The sequence below is a fragment of the Rhinoraja longicauda genome, chromosome 5, assembly GCF_053455715.1.
Source record: "Rhinoraja longicauda isolate Sanriku21f chromosome 5, sRhiLon1.1, whole genome shotgun sequence".
Classification (NCBI taxonomy): domain Eukaryota; kingdom Metazoa; phylum Chordata; class Chondrichthyes; order Rajiformes; family Arhynchobatidae; genus Rhinoraja; species Rhinoraja longicauda.
Window position 1 is genome coordinate 60783932 of NC_135957.1, and position 24263 is coordinate 60808194.

Here is a 24263-nt window from a genome sequence, read left to right on the forward strand (position 1 = left end):
TAGAAATGGCAACCTGCTGCAGTGAAGTGTTATATTCTTTATCGGCATAAAAAGGTCACATTTAACATTCTGCTGCAAAAATATTTCACATGAAAGCAACAATCTCTTTACAATTGTAGACAAGCCCATTTAAATTACTCCCATTGATCAGTAAATTAATTCAATGTAAATTTCAAGTCAATTTAAATTGCAAATAACAGTTAGCACTGGTAACCATTTAAAAAATCAATACAACAGCAATTTTAAATGATTCTGGCAATACTTTGTCCATAAACATGAGATAAATGTTAGAGGGAAAACAGTTATACATGGTAAACAGATCACGAGAGTTACAGATAGTCATCGCATCAGGTTTTCATTAAAGTGCTTGAGCTTCCAAAGGCCTCCACCAACAACTGCACCACCAGTAGATTCAGGTATTGCAAAGCTGGGTAGAGAAGGGTCAGGCTGACAAATTCATTTGCTCTCGTCAGAACACCAAAGTTGTGACAGTGGGGGCTAATAATGGCCTACAATGGACAGATCAAGGGTTTCACCAGGAACACCTTGAAGGGGAGCACTTAGGTTTACTGACTATTACCTCGAGTTGTGGAAGATATAACATAGGTGGATCGTTCAGCCAACCAAGCCAGATGTTTCAAACAGATGTTACTTTAGCTGCCTTGCTTGGAGTTCGAAACCAGGTCTCTTAATATATCTTTCCCCAAAATACGCAGCAATATTGTGATCCAGGAAACTTGACTCCATAATCAGCCATTCGAGTGTCCGTTTTATTCCTCCCCGCTAACGTAATTCTAAAACCACCAATTGTTAAAGACAAAACCTCCTTTGGTCATTGTATGCAAGAAAGGCATTGTCACCCTAAACTTTAATCCATTTAATTTTCATGGACTGGAATTTATGGAGTCTTTTTCAGTCAATAATTCGTCCCTTTCAGGATTTTCCACCCCAGGGCTCTGGTACCAAGGAAGCCTTTCTAGGATTGGTTTATGGAACCCATTGTAGAGGGCTGCACCTGTCAGTAGGATTATGAAGCCCAGGATTTGGAGACCATGGAATTGTTCCCAACCCACTGCGAGGCTCACTATCCAGATTATTATGGTTCTTAGACTGTCCAGAACCATTCGCGTAGTTGCACTGATTTCTTTTGTCACGCTAATACCAGCAAAATTGAAGAAAGAAATGCTCAAAATATTTCCCAAGAGGGCCAGAACAATTAATGGCTCCTTTCCAATTTGGCAGAAAGCATCAAGTGCATCTTCAAGAACACCTCTTGGGTTGCCACCAAATTCCCCCACTGGGATGAAGTACATTGGAATCAACAGCAGAGTTAGGATGATGAATCCAAACATGCCTAAAGACAAATAAATAATTAAAGTCAAGATATTTAAGACAAGTTAACCTAAATAATGCAGCAGACGTGAATCAGATTAGCAAAAGAGCAGATGACATAGGTAGCAATTGTTATGAATTTCACACTCGCTGGATTCATAAATTTGAAACTACCAAATAAACATCAGTTTTTGCTTCAAAGTGTTAATAATCACCTGATAGGTATCAGTTAATAGTGCAATTTGCAGCATGCTGGATTGCCAGAGAAAAACCCTTAAACATTTAGTGACAGGAGAATGTTTGAGCTTTGGGCAGGCAAAACAATATTATTCCATGAGTAACACAAGTAAAAAAAACTAATTCAAGATCTACCTTTGTGCATTCCAAAGTAATTTTAATTCTGACAGACTGGGAAATGTTGACCTAAAAGCTGAATGTCATTGTACTTTAGCCACAACTCCAATACTTGTGCACACCAAGGATCTACAACTAAAGGTAGTGTTATAAAAAAGGGCAGGTTGTTTATGGGGGAAATCAGAAATATTTTTTTCACCCGGCAGAATGTTGGCATCAAGGGGCAGCAGGTTCTCAACATTTCTATAGCAGTATCTAGAAAAGCAATTGAATTGCAAAGACATTGAAGGCCATCTTCCAAATGTCGGTAAGTGGGATTAGTATTGTTAGGTGTTCTATGATTGGCATGGACAGGAGGCTGAAGGTGCCATTTCTCTGCTTTATGACTCCAAGCCTACTGGGCTTTGCTTTAAAATCCTTTGGGAACTTGGGTCAAGGCACTAGCAATGGCTTTCGTTAGTTAAGGCACGTTATTTTTCAATTCACGTTAGGAGTGGTAAATCAGTTTCCTACATTGTTATTAGAATGGGTTGCATCCAAAAGTAGCAACTGGAGTGGGGAAGTGAAAGAGGAACTTTTTTTGCTTGCAAAAATAAAATTCCTAGGAGCAAAGATGATTGCAGAAAGCAGTGAACATTGCCTAGTCCACCTAATAATACAATACAATACAATATATCTTTATTGTCATTGTACCCAGGGGTACAACGAGATTGGGAATGCACCTCCCATACGATGCAATAATTTAAGTAATTTAGACAGCAGCAACCCAACGAAACGAAACAGTTGGGACTTTGCTTTTGTCTTTGCACTACAAAGAATCAAAGTTTTTACCAGCCAAACACTAGTTTAAGGGATCTCAAGCTTACACTAGCACAACCCCTTGAGCAAGATGGTACACAAATGTTCTCCACAAAATGAAATTTAAACAAGCTCAATATGCACAAAAAGACAGAATGCAGAAATTTATCTTTCAAGACAAATAATTTTAAGTTGAGAAGTTTCCTCCTTAATTCTTAATAAATATCCAATTGTGAAATTTCTAGTCATCCACTTTAAAATGTTTTAAGCCAATATGTTCCCATTCTTCACCACTTCAAACCTCATTTACTGCAATTGGTAATCCCAATGAGGCCCCCTTTAAATTGGTGAGACTAAGTGAAGTCTAGATGACTGTGTCAAACATTTGTGCCCTGTTCAAAGCATACTGGTTCTCCTCGCTGCTAACAATCTTTACTCCCTTTCTCATGTAGACCTTTGTCTTTGGCCTCCATTGTCAAAGTGAATCCACATGCAAACTGGAGAAACAGTACCTTGTATTCCACTTGGGTAGCTTACAACTCAAAAACATGAACATAGAATTCTCCAAATTCAAGTTAACCACTCCCTTCACCTCGATAACTTCCGGTTTCCAGGCCCCCACTCCCTCATCTTTACCATGGATGTCCAGTCACTCTACACTTCCATCCCCCACAAGGATGGTCTCGAAGCCCTCCGTTTCTTCCTCGACCGTAGAACCAGCCAATCCCCATCTACTAACACTCTCCTCTGCCTAGCAGAGCTGGTTCTTACCCTTAACAACTTCTCCTTTGACTCCTCCCACTTCCTCCAAACCAGAGGCGTAGCTATGGCCACTCGCATGGGCCCTAGCTATGCCTGCCTTTGTCGGGTACGTCGAACAATCCCTGTTCCGGACATACACTGGCCCCATCCCCAAACTCTACCTGCGCTACATCGACGACTGCATTGGTGCTACCTCTTGTACCCATGCAGAACTCACTGACTTCATACACTTTACTTCCAATTTCCATCCTGCCCTTAAATATACTTGGACTATCTCCGACATCTCCCTCCCATTTCTGGACCTCACCATCTCCATCACAGGAGACAGACTAATGACTGACATTTACTATAAACCCACTGACTTGCACAGCTATCTGGACTAAACTTCTTCCCACCCTGTCTCCTGCAAAAAGCCTATCCCCTACTCCTAATTCCTCCGTCTACACCGCATCTGCGCCCAGGATGAGGTGTTTCACACTAGGGCATCAGAGATGTCCTCATTCTTCAAGAAACGGGTCTTCCCCTCTTCCATTTATAGATGAGGCTCTCACTAGGGTCTCTTCTACATCCTGCAGCTCTGCTCTTGCTCCCCCTCCCCCCATTCGTAACAAGGACAGAATCCCCCTTGTTCTCACCTTCTACCCCACCAGCCAGCGTATCCAACAAATCATCCGCCAACATTTCCGTCACCTACAACGGGACCCCACCACTGCCCACATCCTCCCATCCCCTCCCCTTTCTGCGTTTCGCAGAGACCGCTCCCTCCGTAACTCCCTGGTCCACTCGTCCCTTCCTAACCAAACCACCCCATCCCCGGGCACTTTCCCCTGCAACCGTAGGAGATGGAACACCTGTCCCATTACCTCCCCCCTCAACCCCATCCAAGGACCCAAACAGTCTTTCCAGGTGAGACAGAGGTTCACCTGCACCTCCTCCAACCTCATCTATTGCATCCGCTGCTCTAGATGTCAACTTCTTTACAACGGCGAAACCAAATGCAGGCTCGGCGATGGTTTCGCTCAACACCTTCGCTCAGTCCGCCTTAACCAACCCGATCTCCCGGTGGCTGAGCACTTCAACTCCCCCTCCCAGTCTGACCTTTCTGTCATGGGCCTCCTCCAGTGCCATAGTGAGGCCCACCAGAAATTGGAGGAACAGCACCTCATATTTGGCTTGGGCAGCTTGCAGCCCAGCGGTATGAACATCGACTTCTCCAACTTTAGATAGTTCCTCTGTCCCTCTCTTCCCCTCCCCCTTCCCAGTTCTCCCTTTATCTTCCTGTCTCCACCTATATCCTTCCTTTGTCCCGCCCCCCTGACATCAGTCTGAAGAAGGGTCTCGACCCGAAACGTCACCCATTCCTTCTCTCTCGAGATGCTGCCTGACCTGCTGAGTTACTCCAGCATTTTGTGAATAAATACCTTCGATTTGTACCAGCATCTGCAGTTATTTTCTTACACTCCCTTCACCTTGGTGCACACATTTCTCCCACCATCTCCCGATTATTCCTCCCCAAACCCCACCAAATCACCCTTCTCCCCCCCCCCCCCCCCCCCGTACACTCATCTCCCATTCAAGGCCACCATTTCCCTCATCACCCCTTCCCTCTACCTCATTCCCTTCCACGGCACACCTCTTCAGCTTTACATCTCACTCCTCGCCTTGTCCTTGTCGCCTCTGGCCTTTTTCACTTACTCTACCCATTTTCAAACCTCTCCCCCTGCTCCTCCCCCAATCACTTGCCAGGCTTTGCCCTGCCTGCCACCATTTTTCCAACTTTCTCACCATGCTCCAATCAGTCTGACGAAGGCCCTAGATGTCCATTCCCTCCACAGATGCCACCTGACCCATTGAGTTCCTTCAGCACTATTTTGCTCAAGACAGTTTCTAGCATCTGCAGTTTGTCCCCATATTCTCAATCTTGTTGAAAGAAATCCCATTAAGATTGGCCAACTCCTCAAACAAACCACTGCAATGGTGGAAAATGAAAGCATGGTCACGTTTTATGGCACACTCACTTAAATGGCTTAACAGTTCCAAAGACGTAAATATCATACCTTCTGTGCCCACAGCTCGAAGTGGGTGGACATCATGTTTCCCAACAAATTTTTCCTCTAGCACCATCTGAATAGCAACAATTATTTGTGCCATGACAATAAGGAGGTCTCCTAAAAGATGAATTGAAAAAGATACCAAATAGATTGAATGACTGTTGGCCCATTTTACCCTTGACACAGGTGTGAGACTACAACTTAATTTAGTCTATACAATTTTAGCATGAAACATACAGTTCCACTGATTAGAAGATAGAAACCCCACGATACAAAAAGCTGTTTCTGTGGGGAACGACAATTGTCTGCCCAGGTATACTCGGAAGGCTGTTTGCTATTAAATGTCACAGAACTGGGATGGGTCCATGAACATGTGCGAGATTGGGTGTTAGCAGTCAGCAATGATTAAGCATCTTGCAAGTTTGTGACTTGGATTGGTCAGGAGGCAAGCTAGAGATTTGAGATAAATAAACGAAAGCCCAATGAACTGAAGGAAAAATAGGATAAAGGACCTGTGCATGTCCATACATTAATTAAAATATGTTTAGATAAAATAGATTTTATTATTAATACTGGATAGGAGATAACTTTCCTTAAATAACTCATTGTAAAATTTGAGACCTGGTGGGTTACAGTAGAACAAAGAACTTGATAGCACTTGGTACGTTCTCAAGGCTGTTACTTCAGCCTCATTAACATCAATTCCAACTTGTGCTGCATGGAGTTTGCTTGTTTTCCTTATGACCACGTTTCAATTTCCTCCTACATCCCAAAGTGTTAGTAATTAACGGGCTGCTAAATTAGGAATCATATAGGTAAATGGTAGAATGGGGGAATTAATGGAAATGTGATAGGAATAATGGGATCAGTGCTAATGGGTACTTGAGAGAGCATATTGCTCTGTTCCTCGGGCGACTCTGGGTCTCTCTAATCATTGTTTAGTTCACCTTATTCCGACCTACAGGCAGAAACTAAAATCTGCTAAACCTGTGGTCAGAACAGCGAAAAGGTGGACAAGCGAGGGCATTGAAAAACTACAGTCCTGCTTTGACCGCACTGATTGGAATGTGTTCAGGGAAGCAACCACAAGCCTCGATGAGTACACAGACACTGTGACATCCTATGTCAGCTTTTGCGAGGACAGTTGCATTCCCAGGAAGTCCCGGATCTGGTTCAACAACAAGCCCTGGTTCACAGCAGAACTCAGACAGCACCGCCAGACAGCAACAGATGAGGCCTACAGGAGCGGGGATACAGACCTCTACAGGCAGGCCAAGTACAAGCTGAGAAGAGGAATCAGAGCTGCCAAGGAAAGGTACTCTGAGAAGCTGAGGAGCAAGTTCTCAGCTAATGACTCTTCTTCAGTTTGGAAGGGCTTGCAAGAAATCATCAGGTACAGGAGGAAAGCCCCACACTCCTTGGACAAACGTCAGCTGACCAACGACCTGAACTGCAGGTTCGAGAAACAGAAACATAACCCTGGAACCCCCAACCCCCCAGTCACCACTTCACACGTACTCAAAGACTGACTACAGTTTGCAAAGACTGGATCCGACCCCACCCACTCCTCCCCAAGCAGCAATTCACACCAACTCAAAGACTGGCCCTTTACCTACCCCCCCCCCCCCCCCTCCCATCCCCCACCCCCCACCCCCACCCCTCCGCAATCACCAATTTGCACATCCTCACAGAATGACTCCAGTTTAACAATAGAAATTGCGGAGGTGGAGAGGCTATTCAGAAAACAGAAATCTCCAGGACCGGACAATGTTTCCCCCTCTACCCTCAAGCTCTGTGCCGAACAACTGGCACCGATCTACAGACATTTCCAACCAGTCCCTGCAAACCTGTCATGTCCCTGCCTGCTTCAAGGTCTCCACTATTGTCCCTGTACCCAAAAAGACAAGGATCACTGGTCTTAATGACTACAGGCCTGTCGCACTTACCTCTGAAGTCATGAAGGCCTTTGAAAGACATGCTGACCCAGCTGAAAAACATCACAAACCCCCTGCTGGACCCCTTGCAGTTTGCATATAGGGCCAATAGAGATCAGTGGACGACGCAGTCAATCTAGGCCTGCACTTCATTCTCCAGCACCTAGACCACAAGGGGACCTATGCCAGGATTCTGTTTGTGGACTTTAGCTCTGCTTTTAACACCATTGTGCCAGAGCTACTACACTACAAACTCTCCCAGCTGACTGTGCCTGAACCCCTCTGGCAGTGGATCATCAACTTCCTGACAGACAGGAAGCAGCATGTGAGGCTGGGAAAGTACATCTTGGACCCGTAGACCCTCAGCATAGGAGCACCGCAAGGCTGCGTACTCTCCCCTCTCCTTTACTCTCTCTACACCAATGACTGCACCTCCACAGACTCCTCTGTCAAGCTCCTCAAGTTTGCGGATGACACTATCCTGATTGGACTGATCCAGGATGGGGAGGAATCTGCCTACAGATGGGAAGTGACACAGCTGGCGTCCTGGTGCCATCGCAACAACCTGGAGCTCAATGCTCTCAAGACAGTAGAACTAATTGTAGACTTTCGAAGTGATCCCCCTCCCCTCCCCCCACTCACCATCAACAACACAAGTCACATCTGTGGAGTCATTTAAGTTCCTTGGAACCATCATCTCCAGGGACCTTAAATGGGGGGCCACCATCGACTCCACAGTCAAAAAGGCACAACAGAGGATGTACTTCCTGCGGCAACTGAAGAAACACTATCTGCCACAGGCAATGATGGTGCAATTCTATACTGCTATCATTGAATCCGTCCTCATCTTCTCTATCATGGTCTGGTTTGGCTCAGCCACCAAGCACGACATCCGGAGGCTGCAATGGATCGTTTGCACAGCTGAGAAGGTTGTTGGCTGCAACCATACACTGCAAGGGCCAGGAAGCGAGCGGGCAAGATCATCTCTGACCCCTCTCACCCTGGCCACAAACACTTCCCTCTGGAAGGCGACTCCGGACTGTCAAAGCAGCCACAGCCAGACATAAAAACAGCTTTTTTTCCCACGAGTGATAGTTCTACTCAATAACCAAAGTCTGTAGTCTCTTTTTTGCTCTGGTTTATTTTCACCCACATGTTTAGACCATAATGGTGTATCCTTATTGTTTTGATGTGTTTATGCTTTATTCTTAATTGTTAACTGTATGTTTGTGTTGTCAATTGTGAGCAGAGCACCAAGGCACATTCCTTGTATCTGCATACTTGGCCAATAAACTTATTCAATTCAATTGATTGGTAGCGGCCCATGGGCCAAAGGGACAGTTACTGTGCTGGAGGAAGCCAAGATGCCCAACTGAAACACCTAAATCACCTACAAAATAGACAATAGACAATAGGTGCAGGAGGAGGCCATTCGGCCCTTCGAGCCAGCACCGCCATTCAATGTGATCATGGCGGATCATTCTCAATCAGTACCCCGTTCCTGCCTTCTCCCCATACCCCCTGACTCCGCTATCCTTCAGAGCTCTATCTAGCTCTCTCTTGAATGCATTCAGAGAATTGGCCTCCACTGCCTTCTGAGGCAGAGAATTCCACAGATTCACAACTCTCTGACTGAAAAAGTTTTTCCTCATCTCAGTTCTAAATGGCCTATCCCTTATTCTTAAACTGTGGCCCCTTGTTCTGGACTCCCCCAACATTGGGAACATGTTTCCTGCCTCTAACGTGTCCAACCCCTTAATAATCTTATACCTTTCGATAAGATCTCCTCTCATCCTTCTAAATTCCAGTGTATACAAGCCTAGTCGCTCCAGTCTTTCAACATATGACAGTCCCGCCATTCCGGGAATTAACCTAGTAAACCTACGCTGCACGCCCTCAATAGCAAGAATATCCTTCCTCAAATTTGGAGACCAAAACTGCACACAGTACTCCAGGTGCGGTCTCACTAGGGCCCTGTACAACTGCAGAAGGTCCTCTTTGCTCCTATACTCAACTCCTCTTGTTATGAAGGCCAACATTCCATTGGCTTTCTTCACTGCCTGCTGTACCTGCATGCTTCCTTTCAGTGACTGATGCACTAGGACACCCAGATCTCGTTGTACGTCCCCTGTTCCTAACTTGACACCATTCAAGGAGGATATTTCTAAGGAGGCAAAGACAACGAAGGAAACATTAAGGCAATAGCTAAAATGCCAGTGGAGTCATCCAAATGGAGACTGGGTCTGTGCCCAACTGTCCTTGGTGGGTAGGGTAGTGCTTGTGTACAGGATGATCGCTGGTCAGCACAGACTCAGTAGGCCAAAGTGCATGTTTCCACGTTGTATCTCTAAAGTATATGTCTTTAAATTTTAGAGCTTCTGAAACTTAAGTAATAAGCTGATGCAGTTCTATAAATGTAATAAGGAAGCCAATGCAATTCATCCAACCCAAAACTATTCATCCCCAAGGAAGTATTTAGTTTCGTTTAGAGATACAAACCCTTTGGCCCACCGAGTCAGTGCTGACCAATGATCACCTGTACATTAGTTCTACCCTACGCACTGGGGACAATTTATAGGAGCCAATTAACCTATCAACCCGCACGTCCTTGGAATGTAGGAGGAAACCAGGGTCGACCCACGAGGGCATGGGGGGGGGGGGGGCATCGTGAAGGGGAGAGGAAGAACAATGGAGGACCCATGGTGGGAGGACTGCTGAGAGGGAGAACAATGGACAACAGGGAGGGGGAGAGGAACAAAGGACAATGGGGACCTGGTGTTGGGGGGGAACCGATGCATGTGGGGGGGGGGGGTGAAGAACAAAAGGAGGAGCCGGCGTATTTTGTAACTTTGCTGTCAGTGCCGTAGGTGGCTGCTGTTTGTATACATTGGGTATACAAGCAAAGAATTTCACTGCCTAGTCACGGAGAAAATCCACACGGTCAAAGAGAGAACGTACACACTCCATATAGACAGCACTAGTCAGGATCAAACCTGGGTCTCTGTCGTTGCAAGGCAGCAACTCTCTATCGCTGCGCCACCCTATTCGATATGGATCTACATCCAGAGTGGAGGAAATAACAAACACATCATTACCTGTTATCACCCGAGATAGGTGCTGTCCTGGCCCACTCCTTCCACTGACAAAGTCCGCCAAACCAACAACGACAAGTCCACAGATGGTGAAGAAAATTCCTACCCACTGGCTGACTATTAACTTGCGGCCCAAGAAGGCAACAGAGAGCAGTCCTGTAAAGACAATCACAGCTCCTCGAAGCATCTGGAAGCTGGAGGCATTGGTCAAGGTCAAAGCTGGGGAGAGATGAACAAACATAATAGGTGTTAGAAAATGTAAAACTAGAAAAAGCAAATTCACAACAGGTGGGGAGATAATTTTAGACTTTGGAGATACAACGTGGAAACATGCACTTTGGCCTACTGAGTCTGCGCTGACCAGCGATCATCTTGTACACTAGCACTACCCTACCCACCAAGGACAATTTAGTTTTTACCAAAGCCAATTACCCTACAAACCTGCACGTCTTTGGAGTGTGGGAGGAAATGGGAGTACCGGGAGAAAACTCAGTCATGGGGGAGAATGTATAAACTCCATACATACAGCACCTGTAGTCAGGATCAAACCCAGGTCTCTGATGCTGTAAGGTAGCAACTCTACAGCTATGTCGTCCCTATTGCGAATTGGGATGTTATGGGAATATAATTGAAAACACAAAATTTATATACGATAGTGTTAGCACCATGGCTAAGTTACCAGACTAGTAACTTGGGTGCCTGAACAACCAAACACTGATACAAATCTCAACACAGGAGTGTAGAATCTTTTACAGATGGAGATACAGCACAGAAACGGGCCCTTCAGCCTACCGAGTCCGCACCGACCAGCGATCCCCGCACATTAACACTATCCTACACACACTAGGGACAAATTACATTGATGCCAGGCCAATAAATCTGTGGAGTGTGGAAGGAAACCCAAGATCTAAGTAAACCCACCCAGGTCACAGGGAGAACACACAAACTCCGTACAGACAAGCACCCATGCCAACCCCAATTAATCATCTCATTCTTATTGTAGCCCTGCAGTTTGCCTTTCACAAATTACCCATTTTTTTTCATTACTAGTCAGCAAAGAAACAAATACACAATGCCACCGATTGACTCTATATCCCCAAGGCCATTCCAAATAGGAGATGCATTTTAATCACAAGGTTATATAGACATTCTTCAAACACTCAGTAGACTTACCAATGTACATAATGCTCGTGGCCAGCATGTCACACAGAGCAGGTGGAAGGAAAATGAAAGAGGTGAAGCTCCTGGCAGAAGCCATTTGTGGTTCTGGTTTTTGTCGATCATGGCACAAAACTATGTAGAAAACAACAAGACAGCAGACTTCCCCAAGGAACATTCCCACTGCCTACAAACAACAAAAGTGTTAAATTGTGTGTGGTCTTGTTTAAGGTCAGATAGCATTGGCTTTCAAGTGAAGATTTTAAATACTAGTGTAAAGAAAGCATGGAACCAGTTTGTTTTACATACAACAGATTTCATTTCTGAAGAGGTGACCAAATGGATTGATGAGCATGGTTGGAAACATTGTCTCCAAGGTACCACATGTTAACAACACGATATAGATCAACTGGAAAAGTGGGCACAGGAATAGCAGATAACATTTAAAATCAGACAGTGAGATGGGATGTACTTTGGGAATTTAAAGCAGGTCACTTAAAGGAAACCAGACAGGACCTGCATAGCAAATGGCAGGACCCTGGGAATGTTGAATAGAGATCATGCACAAATTCCTTGAAAATGGCACCACAGGTCGACAGGTCGTGAGGAAAGAATACGGTGCGCTATTCATCAGCAGAGGCACTGAGAAAACAGGCTGGGACACACAGGTTGTACAAAGCATTGCCTTGGCTGCACCTAACAGCATTTTGTGCAGTTCTCGTTGCCACACAGGAAAAAACAAATATTAACCAGAGGATGCAGAAAGGATTCAGAAGGACACCACTTGGTTTGGAGGCTGCAAGTTAAAAGAAGAATTTATATGGGCTGAAAGCAGAGGTAAGATGATTGAAGTATACAAAATTGAAAGGCGTAGATATGATAGGCAGAGTCTATTTTCCCATGGTATCCAAAACTAGAGGGTATCAATTTAAAGGAAAGAGGAGGTTTGAAAGGGATCAGAGTGACACATTCTCTCTTTCTCTCCATCCCCCTCCCGGTCTGTATTGAGCAGATAGACAATAGACAATAGACAATAGACTATACCATAGCATGTGGAGTATACCATAGGTGGAGAAGGCTGGAAAGTACCATTTAATAGGCATCTGAATCTTAACAGGTACATGAATGAGTGGGCAGAGTGATATGGAATTAATGCAGTTGAGTGAAATTAGTGTAGATAGGCATGATGATTGACATGGACATGGTGGTTCTATGTTGCACAATTATGACTAATATTTTCTTGCCTCATTCATCATTGCTCTCATGCATGGATGGAGTGGTTGATGAGAGTACCCACAAGTTAAATTTTCACATGTTATGGCAGCAGCTGCTAGCTAGCACATACTCGCCTGAAGGAAAGGATGATTGAACTTGTGTTTCGCTGATCCATGGCAACCCCCAGCACTGAAGTCATCTGCCCACCTGACAAGTTTAAAACAATTGTGAAAATAATGCTTTGCAACACACTGAGATCTTTGTCATAAGATCATAAGTGATAGGAGGAGAATTAGGCCATTCGGCCCATCAAGACTACTTCCCAGATGGCTGATCTATCTCTCCCTCTGAACCCAGATTTGTCATTTGATCTTAGCTTCTACCAACATTTTCCTTCAACAATAAATGTTAACACCTTATAGCCATGAATAACACAAGGAGTCTCGACAAAATGTGCGAGAAGGCATTTAAAATAAGAGTTGCTAATTCAGTTGGAGTCAGCAGTCTTTCCAAACAGAAGTTCAGTAGACCATGGAGATATTAAAGTACTAACCACATTGCAGAAGGTCTAAAGTCACCAAACCAAACATTTACTCCTTTGAGGACTTTTAGCAAACCCAACTTTAAGGATAAATCAACCAGTTGTTTCATGGTAACTATCACCAGTGACCAATTAAACTTTTGTATTAACTGAATGTTATAAACAATTTGCAGCTATTGTACCAAGATTTGAATTCTGGATGAGTTCCCTGACAATTTGCACCTTAGTCACTACAGCCAAACTCACACTATTCAGACTGAAGGTCTGAAGAAGGCTCCCGACCAAAAACATTGCCTATCCATGTTCCCCAGACATGCTGCTTGACCCATCGAGTTACCCCAGAACATGATCATCTTTTTGTAAGTCAGCATCCATTGCTCCTGGCGTCCATAACAAGTGTTTATTTGTATTCACTACCCAACTAGTTTCTATTTAAAATGTAACAGCTTAGGCTGATAAGCAAGCCAAACCCATTAATGAGTATTGTGAGTATTATTAGGCAATTTCCATCATCGCCCCTCATCTAAATTCTACCCATTGTAGACCAGGGCCAGGAAACATCAACAGCAAGATTACCAATGATAATGGCAGTACTCAATATGAACTGGACGAGGGAGAGTTGTGAGGAGCAATCACAGGCTCATTTGATATCCATTGTACAAACAGGGAAAAAGCATTTCCCCAGCCAAAATACATGGATGCCAACTGTTGCCTCCATCTTATCTGCTACTACCTTGGCATTAGACAGAAGCCATGCCTTCATGGTCATAAATAATTCTGTATCACAACCTTTATTTGAAGAACAAATCCTTGTGGATTAAAATGTGGACACATTTATGGTACTGTCTTTGACTAGTAATTGACCAATAGTTGGCAAGATGTGTAAATAGTTGGCAACGGCTATTTGGCTGAGCACAAGCCAAGACAGGAGTGCCTTCAGGATATCCTGCTTCCAAATGGACTGATCGCTGGGTGTAATACCTCTAGCAGGAAGAACTAAGCAGGCTTTGCATTATAAGAATACAACATCCCAAATGAGGGATTTAGAACAAATTTGGCAAGCTATGAACAGTGAGACAAGACTATCATGGAATATAGATCCGTTACAGATAAGTGGAGAAGTGGCTTCGGAGTTCAATGTGACCAAACGAGGTATCACACTTGGGACGTCAAATGCAAGGGGAAAGTCTTGAACACAAATAATGTACAGAAGGACACTAAATGCTGGAGTAACTCAGAGGTCTTTCTCTCCAGAGATGCTGCCTGCCCCACTGAGTTACTCCAACATTTTGTGTCTCTCTTCGATTTAAACCAGCATCTGCAGTTCTTTCCTACACAATGCACAGATGGATCAAGTCCAAGTTCATAGCTTCTTGAAAGCAACAAGTAGATAGCAGTAAAGGCTGCATATGGTATACTGGTTTTCAGTGGTCAGGGCATTGGACACAAGATTCAGGAAGTCATGTTACCCGAGATTTCAATGAACTTTGGTTAGACTGCTTTTAGAATATTGCGTGCCATACTGATCATCCCATTACAAGAAGCATGTCGAGCTTTGGAGAGGGTACAGAGGATGTTTTCCAGAATGCTGCCTGGATTAGAACTATTAGCTACAAGGACAGGTTGGCCAAACATGTTTTCTTTGGGGCATGGAGGTTGAGGGGAGATCCAATAGAAGTACATAAAGTTATGAAAGACAGATAGGGAATAAAAGAAAAATAAGTGCAGGGGTGGGCCATTTGGCCTTTCCGTCAATATGATTATGGCTGATCATCAAAAATCAGTACCCCATTCCTGCTTTTCCCCCCATATCCCTTGATTTCTTTAGCCCCAAGAGCTAAATCTAACTCCCTCTTGAAAACATCCAGTGAATTGGCCTCCACAGCTTTCCGTGGCAAAGAATTCCACAGAGTCACAACTCTCTGGGTGGAAAGGTTTTTCCTCATCTCAGTCCTAAATGGCCTACCCCTAATTCTTAAACTGTGACCCCTGGTTCTGGACTACCCCAACATCAGGAACATTTTTCCTGCATCTACCCTGTCCAATCCTCTAATAATTTTATATGTTTCTATAAGATCCCCTCTCATCCTTCTAAATTCCAGCGAATACAAACCCAGTTGACCCATTCTTTCATCATACATCATTCCCACCATCCCGGGAATTAACCTGATGAACCTAAACTGCACTCCCTCAATAGCAATAATGTCCTTCCTCAAATTAGGAGACCAAAATTGCACACAATACTCCAGGTGCAGTCTCACCAGGCCAGCATGCCATTAGCTTTCTTCACTGCCTGGTGGATTGAAGCCTTGCCAACTACAAATGAGACAGCCGAGACTACGGTAACACTTATTTTAAAACAGATTATACCTCGCTTTGGATCCTTTTGTGTGGGACCACGAGGGACAATGAATATGTAATTCATACTCAGGTTTGCTCACCCACACCCACGTAGGTGAATAAAAAGGCACCGTTTCTTTAAGGTGTCTAATGTGGTTCTTTGTCTGAAAGCGTGGAAAACGAACTTCAACAAAACTGGCAGGCTCATACCCCTTAATTCCAAGACTGTAATGCTTCATCATACTTAGCTTGCACCCACTTCAAAAGAAACCACAAGTTGGAGAAAGAAAAATGCAATGCTGGAGTTGTACTGAGGGCTGGGATATCAACATTCCCTCTTAGACCCACTTAATGGCAGGATTCATTCGTACCCTGCATTCCACCTCCAGACCTGGATGCAATGAAAGATATTCAAGTGTAGATCAGTGTCTCAGAAGTTAATAGGAACACGAAATTCACCAGATTTAGCAGTAAAGTGAGTTGATAAAGGCTAGATCAATAATATTGAATGCAGGTGCATCATTTTCAGTGCTGAACATTTGAAGCGATTCCCATCCCACTAACTAGAGCAAAAGAAAAAGACAATAGAAACACATTAATTGTCTTTACCACTTCTAGTCCATGTAAAAAGGAATAAATAGCAATTACTTCATACTGTTGTAGTGCAATAAACATAAAGGGAAAAATGTGTCATGAGCAGGTGCTTAACCTTTAAGCAAGTCTACATCTTTCAATATGGCAGCAGAAGTAGATAATATAGTCTGCTCTTCAGCTGAATAGAGTCATGGTTCAGCCTCATGGGGTCAGATAGCTAAACATATATTCTGCAACTGATTATTCACAGCCCTCCAAAGACTTGCAAAGACTTACAGGGACTTATTCCAAAGACTTACAACATCAAATGTTTCTCCTCAATTTACTAAACCTGAAGATCTATAGCCTTTACTCAAACATCTAGCCACACCCAGTCCAATGCTAATTCACTCACTTCAGTACAGGTCATTCCTTCATCTGTGAATCAACACTACACCTCCATGGGACTTGTAGCTGCTAACACAAATTTGTAGATACCAAGTGGATGGGGAAGACAAGTCCCAGATCCTGCAACCCAGCGTTTAAGGCAGCCATGGAGGTAGGGAATGCACTGGTTATCATTTTCCAACAATCCACTAATTCTAGAATAACTTCCAGATTGGCAGGTAGCAAATGCAACTCTAGTACTTGAGGGTTAGGAAAACTAGATCTGTTAGCCTGACCATACACCAGGAATAAACATAGATTAGAATGTATTAACTATTAAACAAGATAATTGGAAAATATTATCAGTGTTAACACAAATGTAAAAACCAGTAACAGCACAAACTAGCCCTTCTGCCCACACCAGTTACAATATCCAACACATCCTGCAATTTCAGCTTTCACCAAACCAGCCTATTCAAACCATTGCCTCATTTCAGACCTCAGTGGGATTGGAATCCTTTGAGCACTTAATGGTCCCTGGTCATGTCACAACAAGGTTTAAATCCCAGAGAAAAGAACAGTGCACCACAAAAGGTCAGCAATTTCAATGCATTTATGGGAACTTGTCACATCACTCAATATACCAGCACTGGCAGCATGCTGGCAAATCTCCACTATCCATCTCCAAGGAGACTGTAACAAGCACAATAGACAATTAATAATGGGATTTATCTTATTGGGCAGGCTGAGCTGATACTCTTGTTTATAAGAATTGAGAAGATTTAATTTTAAGATACAAAAAATCTTATAGGATTAATGTTTTCCACTGGCCAAAGGAATCTAGATCCCGAAACACCCAATTCGAGATATTTTCTTTATTCTACACTTACTCCCCACCATCTCCTACTGAAAGCAAGCTTGTTTTTTCCCCCTAGTTCTGACAAAGGTTCCCAGATCTAAACATTAACCATTTTGCCTTCCACAGATACTGCCTGATAAAATGAGTTTGTCCAGGATTTATAGAATGCATTTCAGAGTTCATCATTCTGAATTGACAAGAGAAAAATGTCTTCAATCAGGAGTGGGGCAAACCTGTTATTCTCTAATAAAGAGGGCCATGAAGGCTCACCAAGTATATTCAAGGCAGAATAGATTTAGAGAAAGGAAATCATGGAATGTGTATTTAATGCATACACTAAAGAGGGACACAGGCAAATTCAACCATGATCGAATTGAATGAAACAGCAGTAAAAGGGACAAAGGGCCCAATCCTGCTTCCATGTTATTTCTTTAGAGACCGAAGCAGCATCTGGTATTGTAGGTGAAGCCTTCTGCAGTCAACATAATCTTGCACTCCAACCGACAAGCAATACACTACTTGCTCTGATCAACATCAACTTAAAAGACAGACTAAAAGTCAGAATATTGGATTATAGAAGTTGAGAGGTTAAATTACAGTTGTACGAGACATTGATGAGGCCACATTTACAGGCCATATTTAGACCATTGTGTTCAGTTTTGGTCACCTCCTTATAGGAACGATGTCAAGCTGTAACGGGTGCAGAGAAGATTTAAGAGGATGTTGCCTGGACTCGAGGGCCTGAGTTACAGGGAGAGGTTGAGCTGGCTAGGACTTTATTCCTTGGAGCGCAGGAGGAGAAGGTTGTAATAATAGAAGTGTACAAAATCGTGAGACGAATAGATCAGATAAATGCACAGTCTTTTACCCAGAGTAGGGGAAATCAAGAACTCGAGGACAGGATTAAGGGGTGGGAGATTTAATAGGGACCCAAGGGGTAACCTTTTTTACACAAAGGGTAACTTTTTTTACACAAAGGATACATGGAACGAGCTGCCAGAAGAGGTATGGGTAAGAAGGAACTGCAGATGCTATTTTAAACCGAAGATAGAGACAAAAAGCTGAAGTAACTCAGCGGGACAGGCAGCATCTCTGGAGAGAAGGAATGGGTGACGTTTCGGGTAGAGACCTTTCTTCAGACAGGTTAGGGATAAGGGAAACGAGAGATTATAGACGGTGATGTGGAGAGATAAAGAACAATGAATGAAAAATATGCAAAAAAGTAAGGATGATAAAGGAAACAGGCCATTGTAAGCTGTCGCGTTAAATTGAGAAACTAGTGCGACTTGGTTGGGGGAGGGATTGAGAGAGTTTGAGTGCCTGGGCTACCTGAAGTGAGAGAAATCAATATTCATACCACTGGGCTGCAAGCTGCCCAAACGAAATATGAGATGCTGTTCGTCCAATTTGCATCTAGCCTCACTCTGACAATGGAGTCCGCATCGCAGAGGATCTGACGTGGGCAACGCACATTGCCGCACTGGTGGGTAAGGCTAAGCAGCGCCTTTACCACCTTAGACAACTGAGGAAATTCAGAGTGTCTCTGAGGATCCTTCATTGCTTCTACTCTGGGGCTGTAGAGAGCATCCTGTCCGGCAACATTACAGTCTGGTTTGGGAACAGCTCTGCCCAGGACAGGATAGCCCTGCAGAGAGTAGTGCGTTCGGCAGAACGCACCATGGGAACTACACTCGTCCCCCTGCAGGACCTATACATCAGGAGGTGCAGATCCAGAGCAAGCAAGATCATGAGGGACCCCTGCCACCCCAGTAACGGACTGTTCCAGATGCTACGATCAGGCAAACGCCTCCGCTGTCATGCTGTGAAAACGGAGAGGATGAGACGGAGCTTCTTCCCACAGGCCATCAGGACTGTCAACTTTTATAACCCCAGAGACTAAATTTTTGTCGACAATAATAGTAACTTATTAACTTTATTTATATGCTGTAACTGTAATTCTTTTTGTGCACAACCCGCAGGCATTGCCACTTTCATTTCACTGCACATCGTGTATGTGTATGTGACAAATAAATTTGACTTGACTTGACTTGGAGGAGACTGAAAACAGAAAGGTCTATGTGGGTAGACACAAAATCTCCAGGAGCTGGAGATCTCCTCAAGGTCTGTGTGGGAATGGGAAGGAGAATTAAAGTGTCCAGCAACTGGGAGATCAGGTTGGGTCAGGCGGGCTGAGCGAAGGTGTTCTGTGAAACGATCGCCCACATTTGGTACAGGAATCCACATCTTGAAAAATGGATATACTAGAGGAGGTTGGAGGGGGTGCAAGTGAACCTCTGCCTAACCCAAAAGGACTGTCGGGGTACCAGGACAGTGGAGGGAGGAGGTATAGCGACAGGTGTTGCATCTTCTGCAGTTACAGGGGAAGGTACCCGAGGAGGGGGTGGTTTGGGTGGGAAAGGATGAGTTAACAGGGAGTTGCGAAGAGAACGGACTCTGCAGAAAGCGGAAAGGAGTGGAGATGGGAAAATGTGGCTAGTGGTGGGATCCCATTGGAGGCGGTAGAAATTTTGGAGGATTATCTTTTGTATGCGATGGCTGATGGGGTGGAAGGCAAGGACTAGGGGGACTCTGTCTCTGTTGCGACAAGGGGGAGGGGAGCAAGAGCAGAGCTGCGGGGTACCAAGGAGACACGAATGAGGGCCTCATCTATGATGGGAGAGGGGAACTCTCATTCCCTAAAGAATGAGAACATGTCGGATGTTCTAGTATGGAACACCTCATCTTGGGCGCAAATGCGGCGCAGACAGAGGAATTGAGAGTAGGGGATAGAGTCTTCGCAGGAAGCAGGGTGGGAAGAAGTGTAGTCGAGATAGTTGAGGAAGTCAGTGGGTTTTTAATAGACGTCAGTCAATAGTCTATTTCCTGTGATGGAGATGTGAGATCAAGAAAGGGGAGGGAGGTGTCGGACAGAGATGATCCAAGTAAGTTTGAGTGCAGGATGGAAATTGGTGGTGAAGTTGATGGTCCATGAGTTCTGCATGGGTGCAGGAGGTAGCACCAATGCAGTCATCAATGTAACGGAGATAGAGTTCAGGGATAGAGCCAGTGTACACCCATAACGGGGATTGTTCAATGTACCCTACAAAGAGGCAGACATAGCTTGAGCCCATGCGGGTGCCCATAGCTATGCCTTGGATTTGGAGGAAGTGGGAGAAGTCAAATGAGTTGCTGCTGAGGGCGAGAGACAGCTCCGCTAGGTGGAGTAGAGCATTAGTAGAGGGAAATTGGATGGTTCTGCAGTCGAGGAAGAAACAGAGGGCTTTAAGGCCTTCCTGGTGGGGGATGGAGGTGTAGTGTGACTGAACGTCCACAGTAAAAATGAGAGAGTGGGTGCTCAGAAAGCAGAAGTCATTAAAGAGACGAAGGACATGCGAGATATCTTGGACATAAGTCAGAAGAGATGGACCAGTGAGGAAAGGATGGGGTCGAGGTACGTGGAAATCATTTCCCTGGGACAGGAGCAGGCAGAAACAATGTCTGCCAGAGCAGTTGTGTTTGTGGATTTTGGGAAGAAGATAAAAACAGGTTGTGCGGGGCTGGGTAACGATAAGGTTGGAGGCTGTGGAAGGCAGACGGCCAGAAGTGATGAAATCAGTAATGGTTTTTGAGATTATGGCCTGGTGCTCATCTGTGGGATCATGATCCAAGGATAAGTTGGAGGAGGTGTCCGAGAGTTGTTGCCTGGCCTCAGCCCGGTTGAGGTCAGCGCGCCAGACTACTATGGCACCTCCCCTGTCGACGGGTTTGATTATAATGTCGGGGTTGCTGCAGATTGAGCGGGAGGGCTGTACGTTCAGAGAGGGTGAAGTAAGGGGAGTGGAAAGGTTAAGACGGTTGATGTCACACCAGCAGTTAGCAATAAAGATGTCTCGAGAGGGTAGAAGGCCGTTCTGGGGGGTCCAAGTTGAGACAAGTACCATCATAATGCTTAAGAGACATTTGGATTGGTACATAGCTAAAATGGCAGCAGAGGGTTATGGGCCAAGCACAGGCAGGTGGGACTAGTGCAGATCGGGCATGTTGGTTAGCATGGACAAGTTGGGCCAAAGGGCCAGTTTCTACACTGCATGACGCTATGACAAGCAATCACATTTCCACGGATGCCATTTTATACATCAAGTATTGTAGCATTTACTTTTGTTTTAAACAGAGTGAAGCATGAGAAAAATTAATGTTTTGGATTTCATTGAAGTGTACAGCTCCACATACTCTGGTACCTCATTTTTACGATTCACTTCCTTCCCTTACCCCCACTTCCCATCCAAATTTGTAATTTAAACACGCATGTAATTAAAATATACAGTTTAAAAAACAAATGGCTAGATTGAGGTCCTCACAGTGCAAAGTGCCTGCCCTTCAACAGTTGAGTCCCGTTGGTTACTAGGGCGCAGAGGAAAGCCCTGCAGTGTGACCCCAGTCTTCTTGCCTTGGGCTTGGCAGCTTTTAAGGCGAATTAAGTGCACAAAACAAGGGTCGAAATCCCACAATGGGATCACGGCGTTAAACCCTGTTTAAGGTATTAAACACTCTGCTTAATGCAAACAACACAATTTAGTCCATACCCTGCCTTGCCCCACAGGAGGCCGAAATTAATTTCCTACGCCGGATGGGATCTCGAATAGATGATATTAGGAACAACGACGCTGGTGGATTTCAAATAAACTGAATTAGAAGAGGATTTGTAAACAAAATCTCCAAATGCAAAATGCTAGCAGATTATCCGTTGAAAGAGTGAGGGAGTGAGTGGGGGGGGGGGGGGGGGGAGAGGAGTGGGGAGGGGGGTGGGGGAGAGGGGAGTGGGAGGTGGGGAGAGGGGGGAGGGGAGAGGGGGAGGGGGAAAGTGGGAGTGGAGAGAGGGAGTGGGGGGAGAGGGGAGTGGGGGGAGAGGGGAGTGGGGGGAGAGGGGGGTGGGGGGAGAGGGGAGAGAGGGGAGAGAGGGGAGTGGGGGGAGAGGGGAGTGGGGGGAGAGGGGAGTGGAGAGAGGGGGGTGGGGGAGAGGGAGAGTGGGAGTGGAGAGAGGGGGGTGGGGAGAGGGGAGAGAGGGGAGTGGAGAGAGGGGGTGGGGGAGAGGGGAGGGGAGTGGAGAGAGGGGGTGGGGGAGAGGGGAGGGGAGTGGGGGAGAGGGGAGGGGAGTGGGGGAGAGGGGAGTGGGGGAGAGGGGAGTGGGGGAGAGGGGAATGAGGAGTGGGGGGAGAGGGGAGTGGGGGGAGAGGGGAGTGGGGGGAGAGGGGAGGGGAGGAGAGAGGGGAGGGGAGGAGAGAGGGGAGGGGAGGAGAGAGGGGAGGGGAGGAGAGAGGGGAGGGGAGGAGAGAGGGGAGGGGAGGAGAGAGGGGAGGGGAGGAGAGAGGGGAGGGGAGGAGAGAGGGGAGGGGAGGAGAGAGGGGAGGGGAGGAGAGAGGGGAGGGGAGGAGAGAGGGGAGGGGAGGAGAGAGGGGAGGGGAGGAGAGAGGGGGAGGGGAGGGGAGGGGAGTGGGGGGGGAGGGGAGTGGGGGGTGGGGGGTGGAGGAGTGGGGGGTGGGGGGTGGAGGAGAGGGGGGTGGAGGAGAGGGGAGTGGAGGAGAGGGGGGAGTGGAGGAGAGGGGGGAGTGGAGGAGAGGGGGGAGGGGAGGAGGGGGGAGTGGAGGAGAGGGGGGAGTGGAGGAGAGAGGGGAGTGGGGGAGAGAGGGGAGTGGGGGGGAGGGGGGAGGAGAGAGGGGAGTGGAGGAGAGAGGGGAGTGGAGGAGAGAGGGGAGTGGGGGAGAGGGGAGAGGGGAGGAGGGGAGTGGGGGGGAGGGGAGTGAGGGGAGAGGGGAGTGGAGGAGAGAGGGGAGTGGAGGAGAGAGGGGAGTGGGGGGAGAGGGGAGTGGGGGGAGAGGGGAGTGGGGGGAGAGGGGAGTGGGGGGAGAGGGGAGTGGGGGGAGAGGGGAGTGGGGGGGAGGGGAGTGAGGGGAGAGGGGAGTGGAGGAGAGAGGGGAGTGGAGGAGAGAGGGGAGTGGAGGAGAGAGGGGAGTGGAGGAGAGGGGAGTGGAGGAGAGGGGAGAGAGGGAGAGGGAGAGGGAGAGGGAGGGCTTCCATCAATGAAGCAAGCTGCAGCTGAACGAGGTGCCCGTCTCTCTCTCTCTCTATATATATACATATATACACACACTACACCACACCAGTCACTTACTTGGCCGACAGTGTGTTAATGGAGCCAGTGACGAGCATGGTCGCTGCCAGGCACAACTGATACTTGGACCAGGCCATCGTAGAGCTGAGATAAAGCAGAGTGGGCCGGGCATGCAGCGGCTTTATAAAGAGAACTAACTCCAGTTCCCAGTCATTACAGGAACCAGAGAAATCACATGATTAGTCAGCTGAGACCTGGTCACACTGAGCAACTGCAACAAGCAACAAGCAACAAGCTTCGTGCAACCAACCACCAGCAGGCTGAATGAAAGACAATCCCAACTCATCCAGCCTTCATCTGTGGTGGTGGTGTTGTTGTTGTTGTTGTTGTTGTGGGGGGGGGGGGCTTCAATTTACTGGGGGAGTAAATGTTTGTGATTTTTTAAACCAGCTTCATATTTTGCAACAAAAAAAAATAATCTCTTAACTTTCACTTTCCCTTCCTGTGGGATTTAGAATTTTAAAAAAATGTAAACAATTGCAGGGCCTTTGGGGAAAGGGGGAGTGAAGGGATATTTATTTGGACCTTTTGCACTGCATCATTTTCAGTTTTCTGATGCTTAGTTTTCTCATTCCATGGACCTCAACAGTTGTTGAGACAACAAAGCAGTCATGTGACATGTTTTGCACTGCTTCTAACTGAGGTGGCAATCTTGTGGAAGTGAGTTTTAAAACAATCACAGATGTCCCCAAACTCTG

At 46.0% G+C, this 24263-nt stretch overlaps 1 protein-coding gene across 2 annotated transcripts; it reads right to left on the reverse strand.

The window, feature by feature from the left end:
- Positions 1 to 24: 24 nt before the first annotated feature.
- slc35f6 (solute carrier family 35 member F6) lies at positions 25 to 23790 on the reverse strand. Of its 2 annotated transcripts, none has more exons than XM_078400188.1 (6): positions 23566 to 23790; positions 12831 to 12903; positions 11497 to 11668; positions 10327 to 10542; positions 5304 to 5414; positions 25 to 1354 (listed from the first exon to the last, which is right to left on the reverse strand). In XM_078400188.1, exons 1-6 carry the CDS (start codon positions 23640 to 23642, stop codon positions 885 to 887), a joined length of 1119 nt encoding a protein of 372 aa, XP_078256314.1. In that variant the 5' UTR covers positions 23643 to 23790; the 3' UTR covers positions 25 to 884. The 2 variants fall into 2 exon arrangements, with proteins under 2 accessions (XP_078256314.1, XP_078256315.1); XM_078400189.1 differs by lacking the exon at positions 23566 to 23790 and adding an exon at positions 21980 to 22100.
- Between the last annotated feature and the right edge of the window lie 473 nt (positions 23791 to 24263).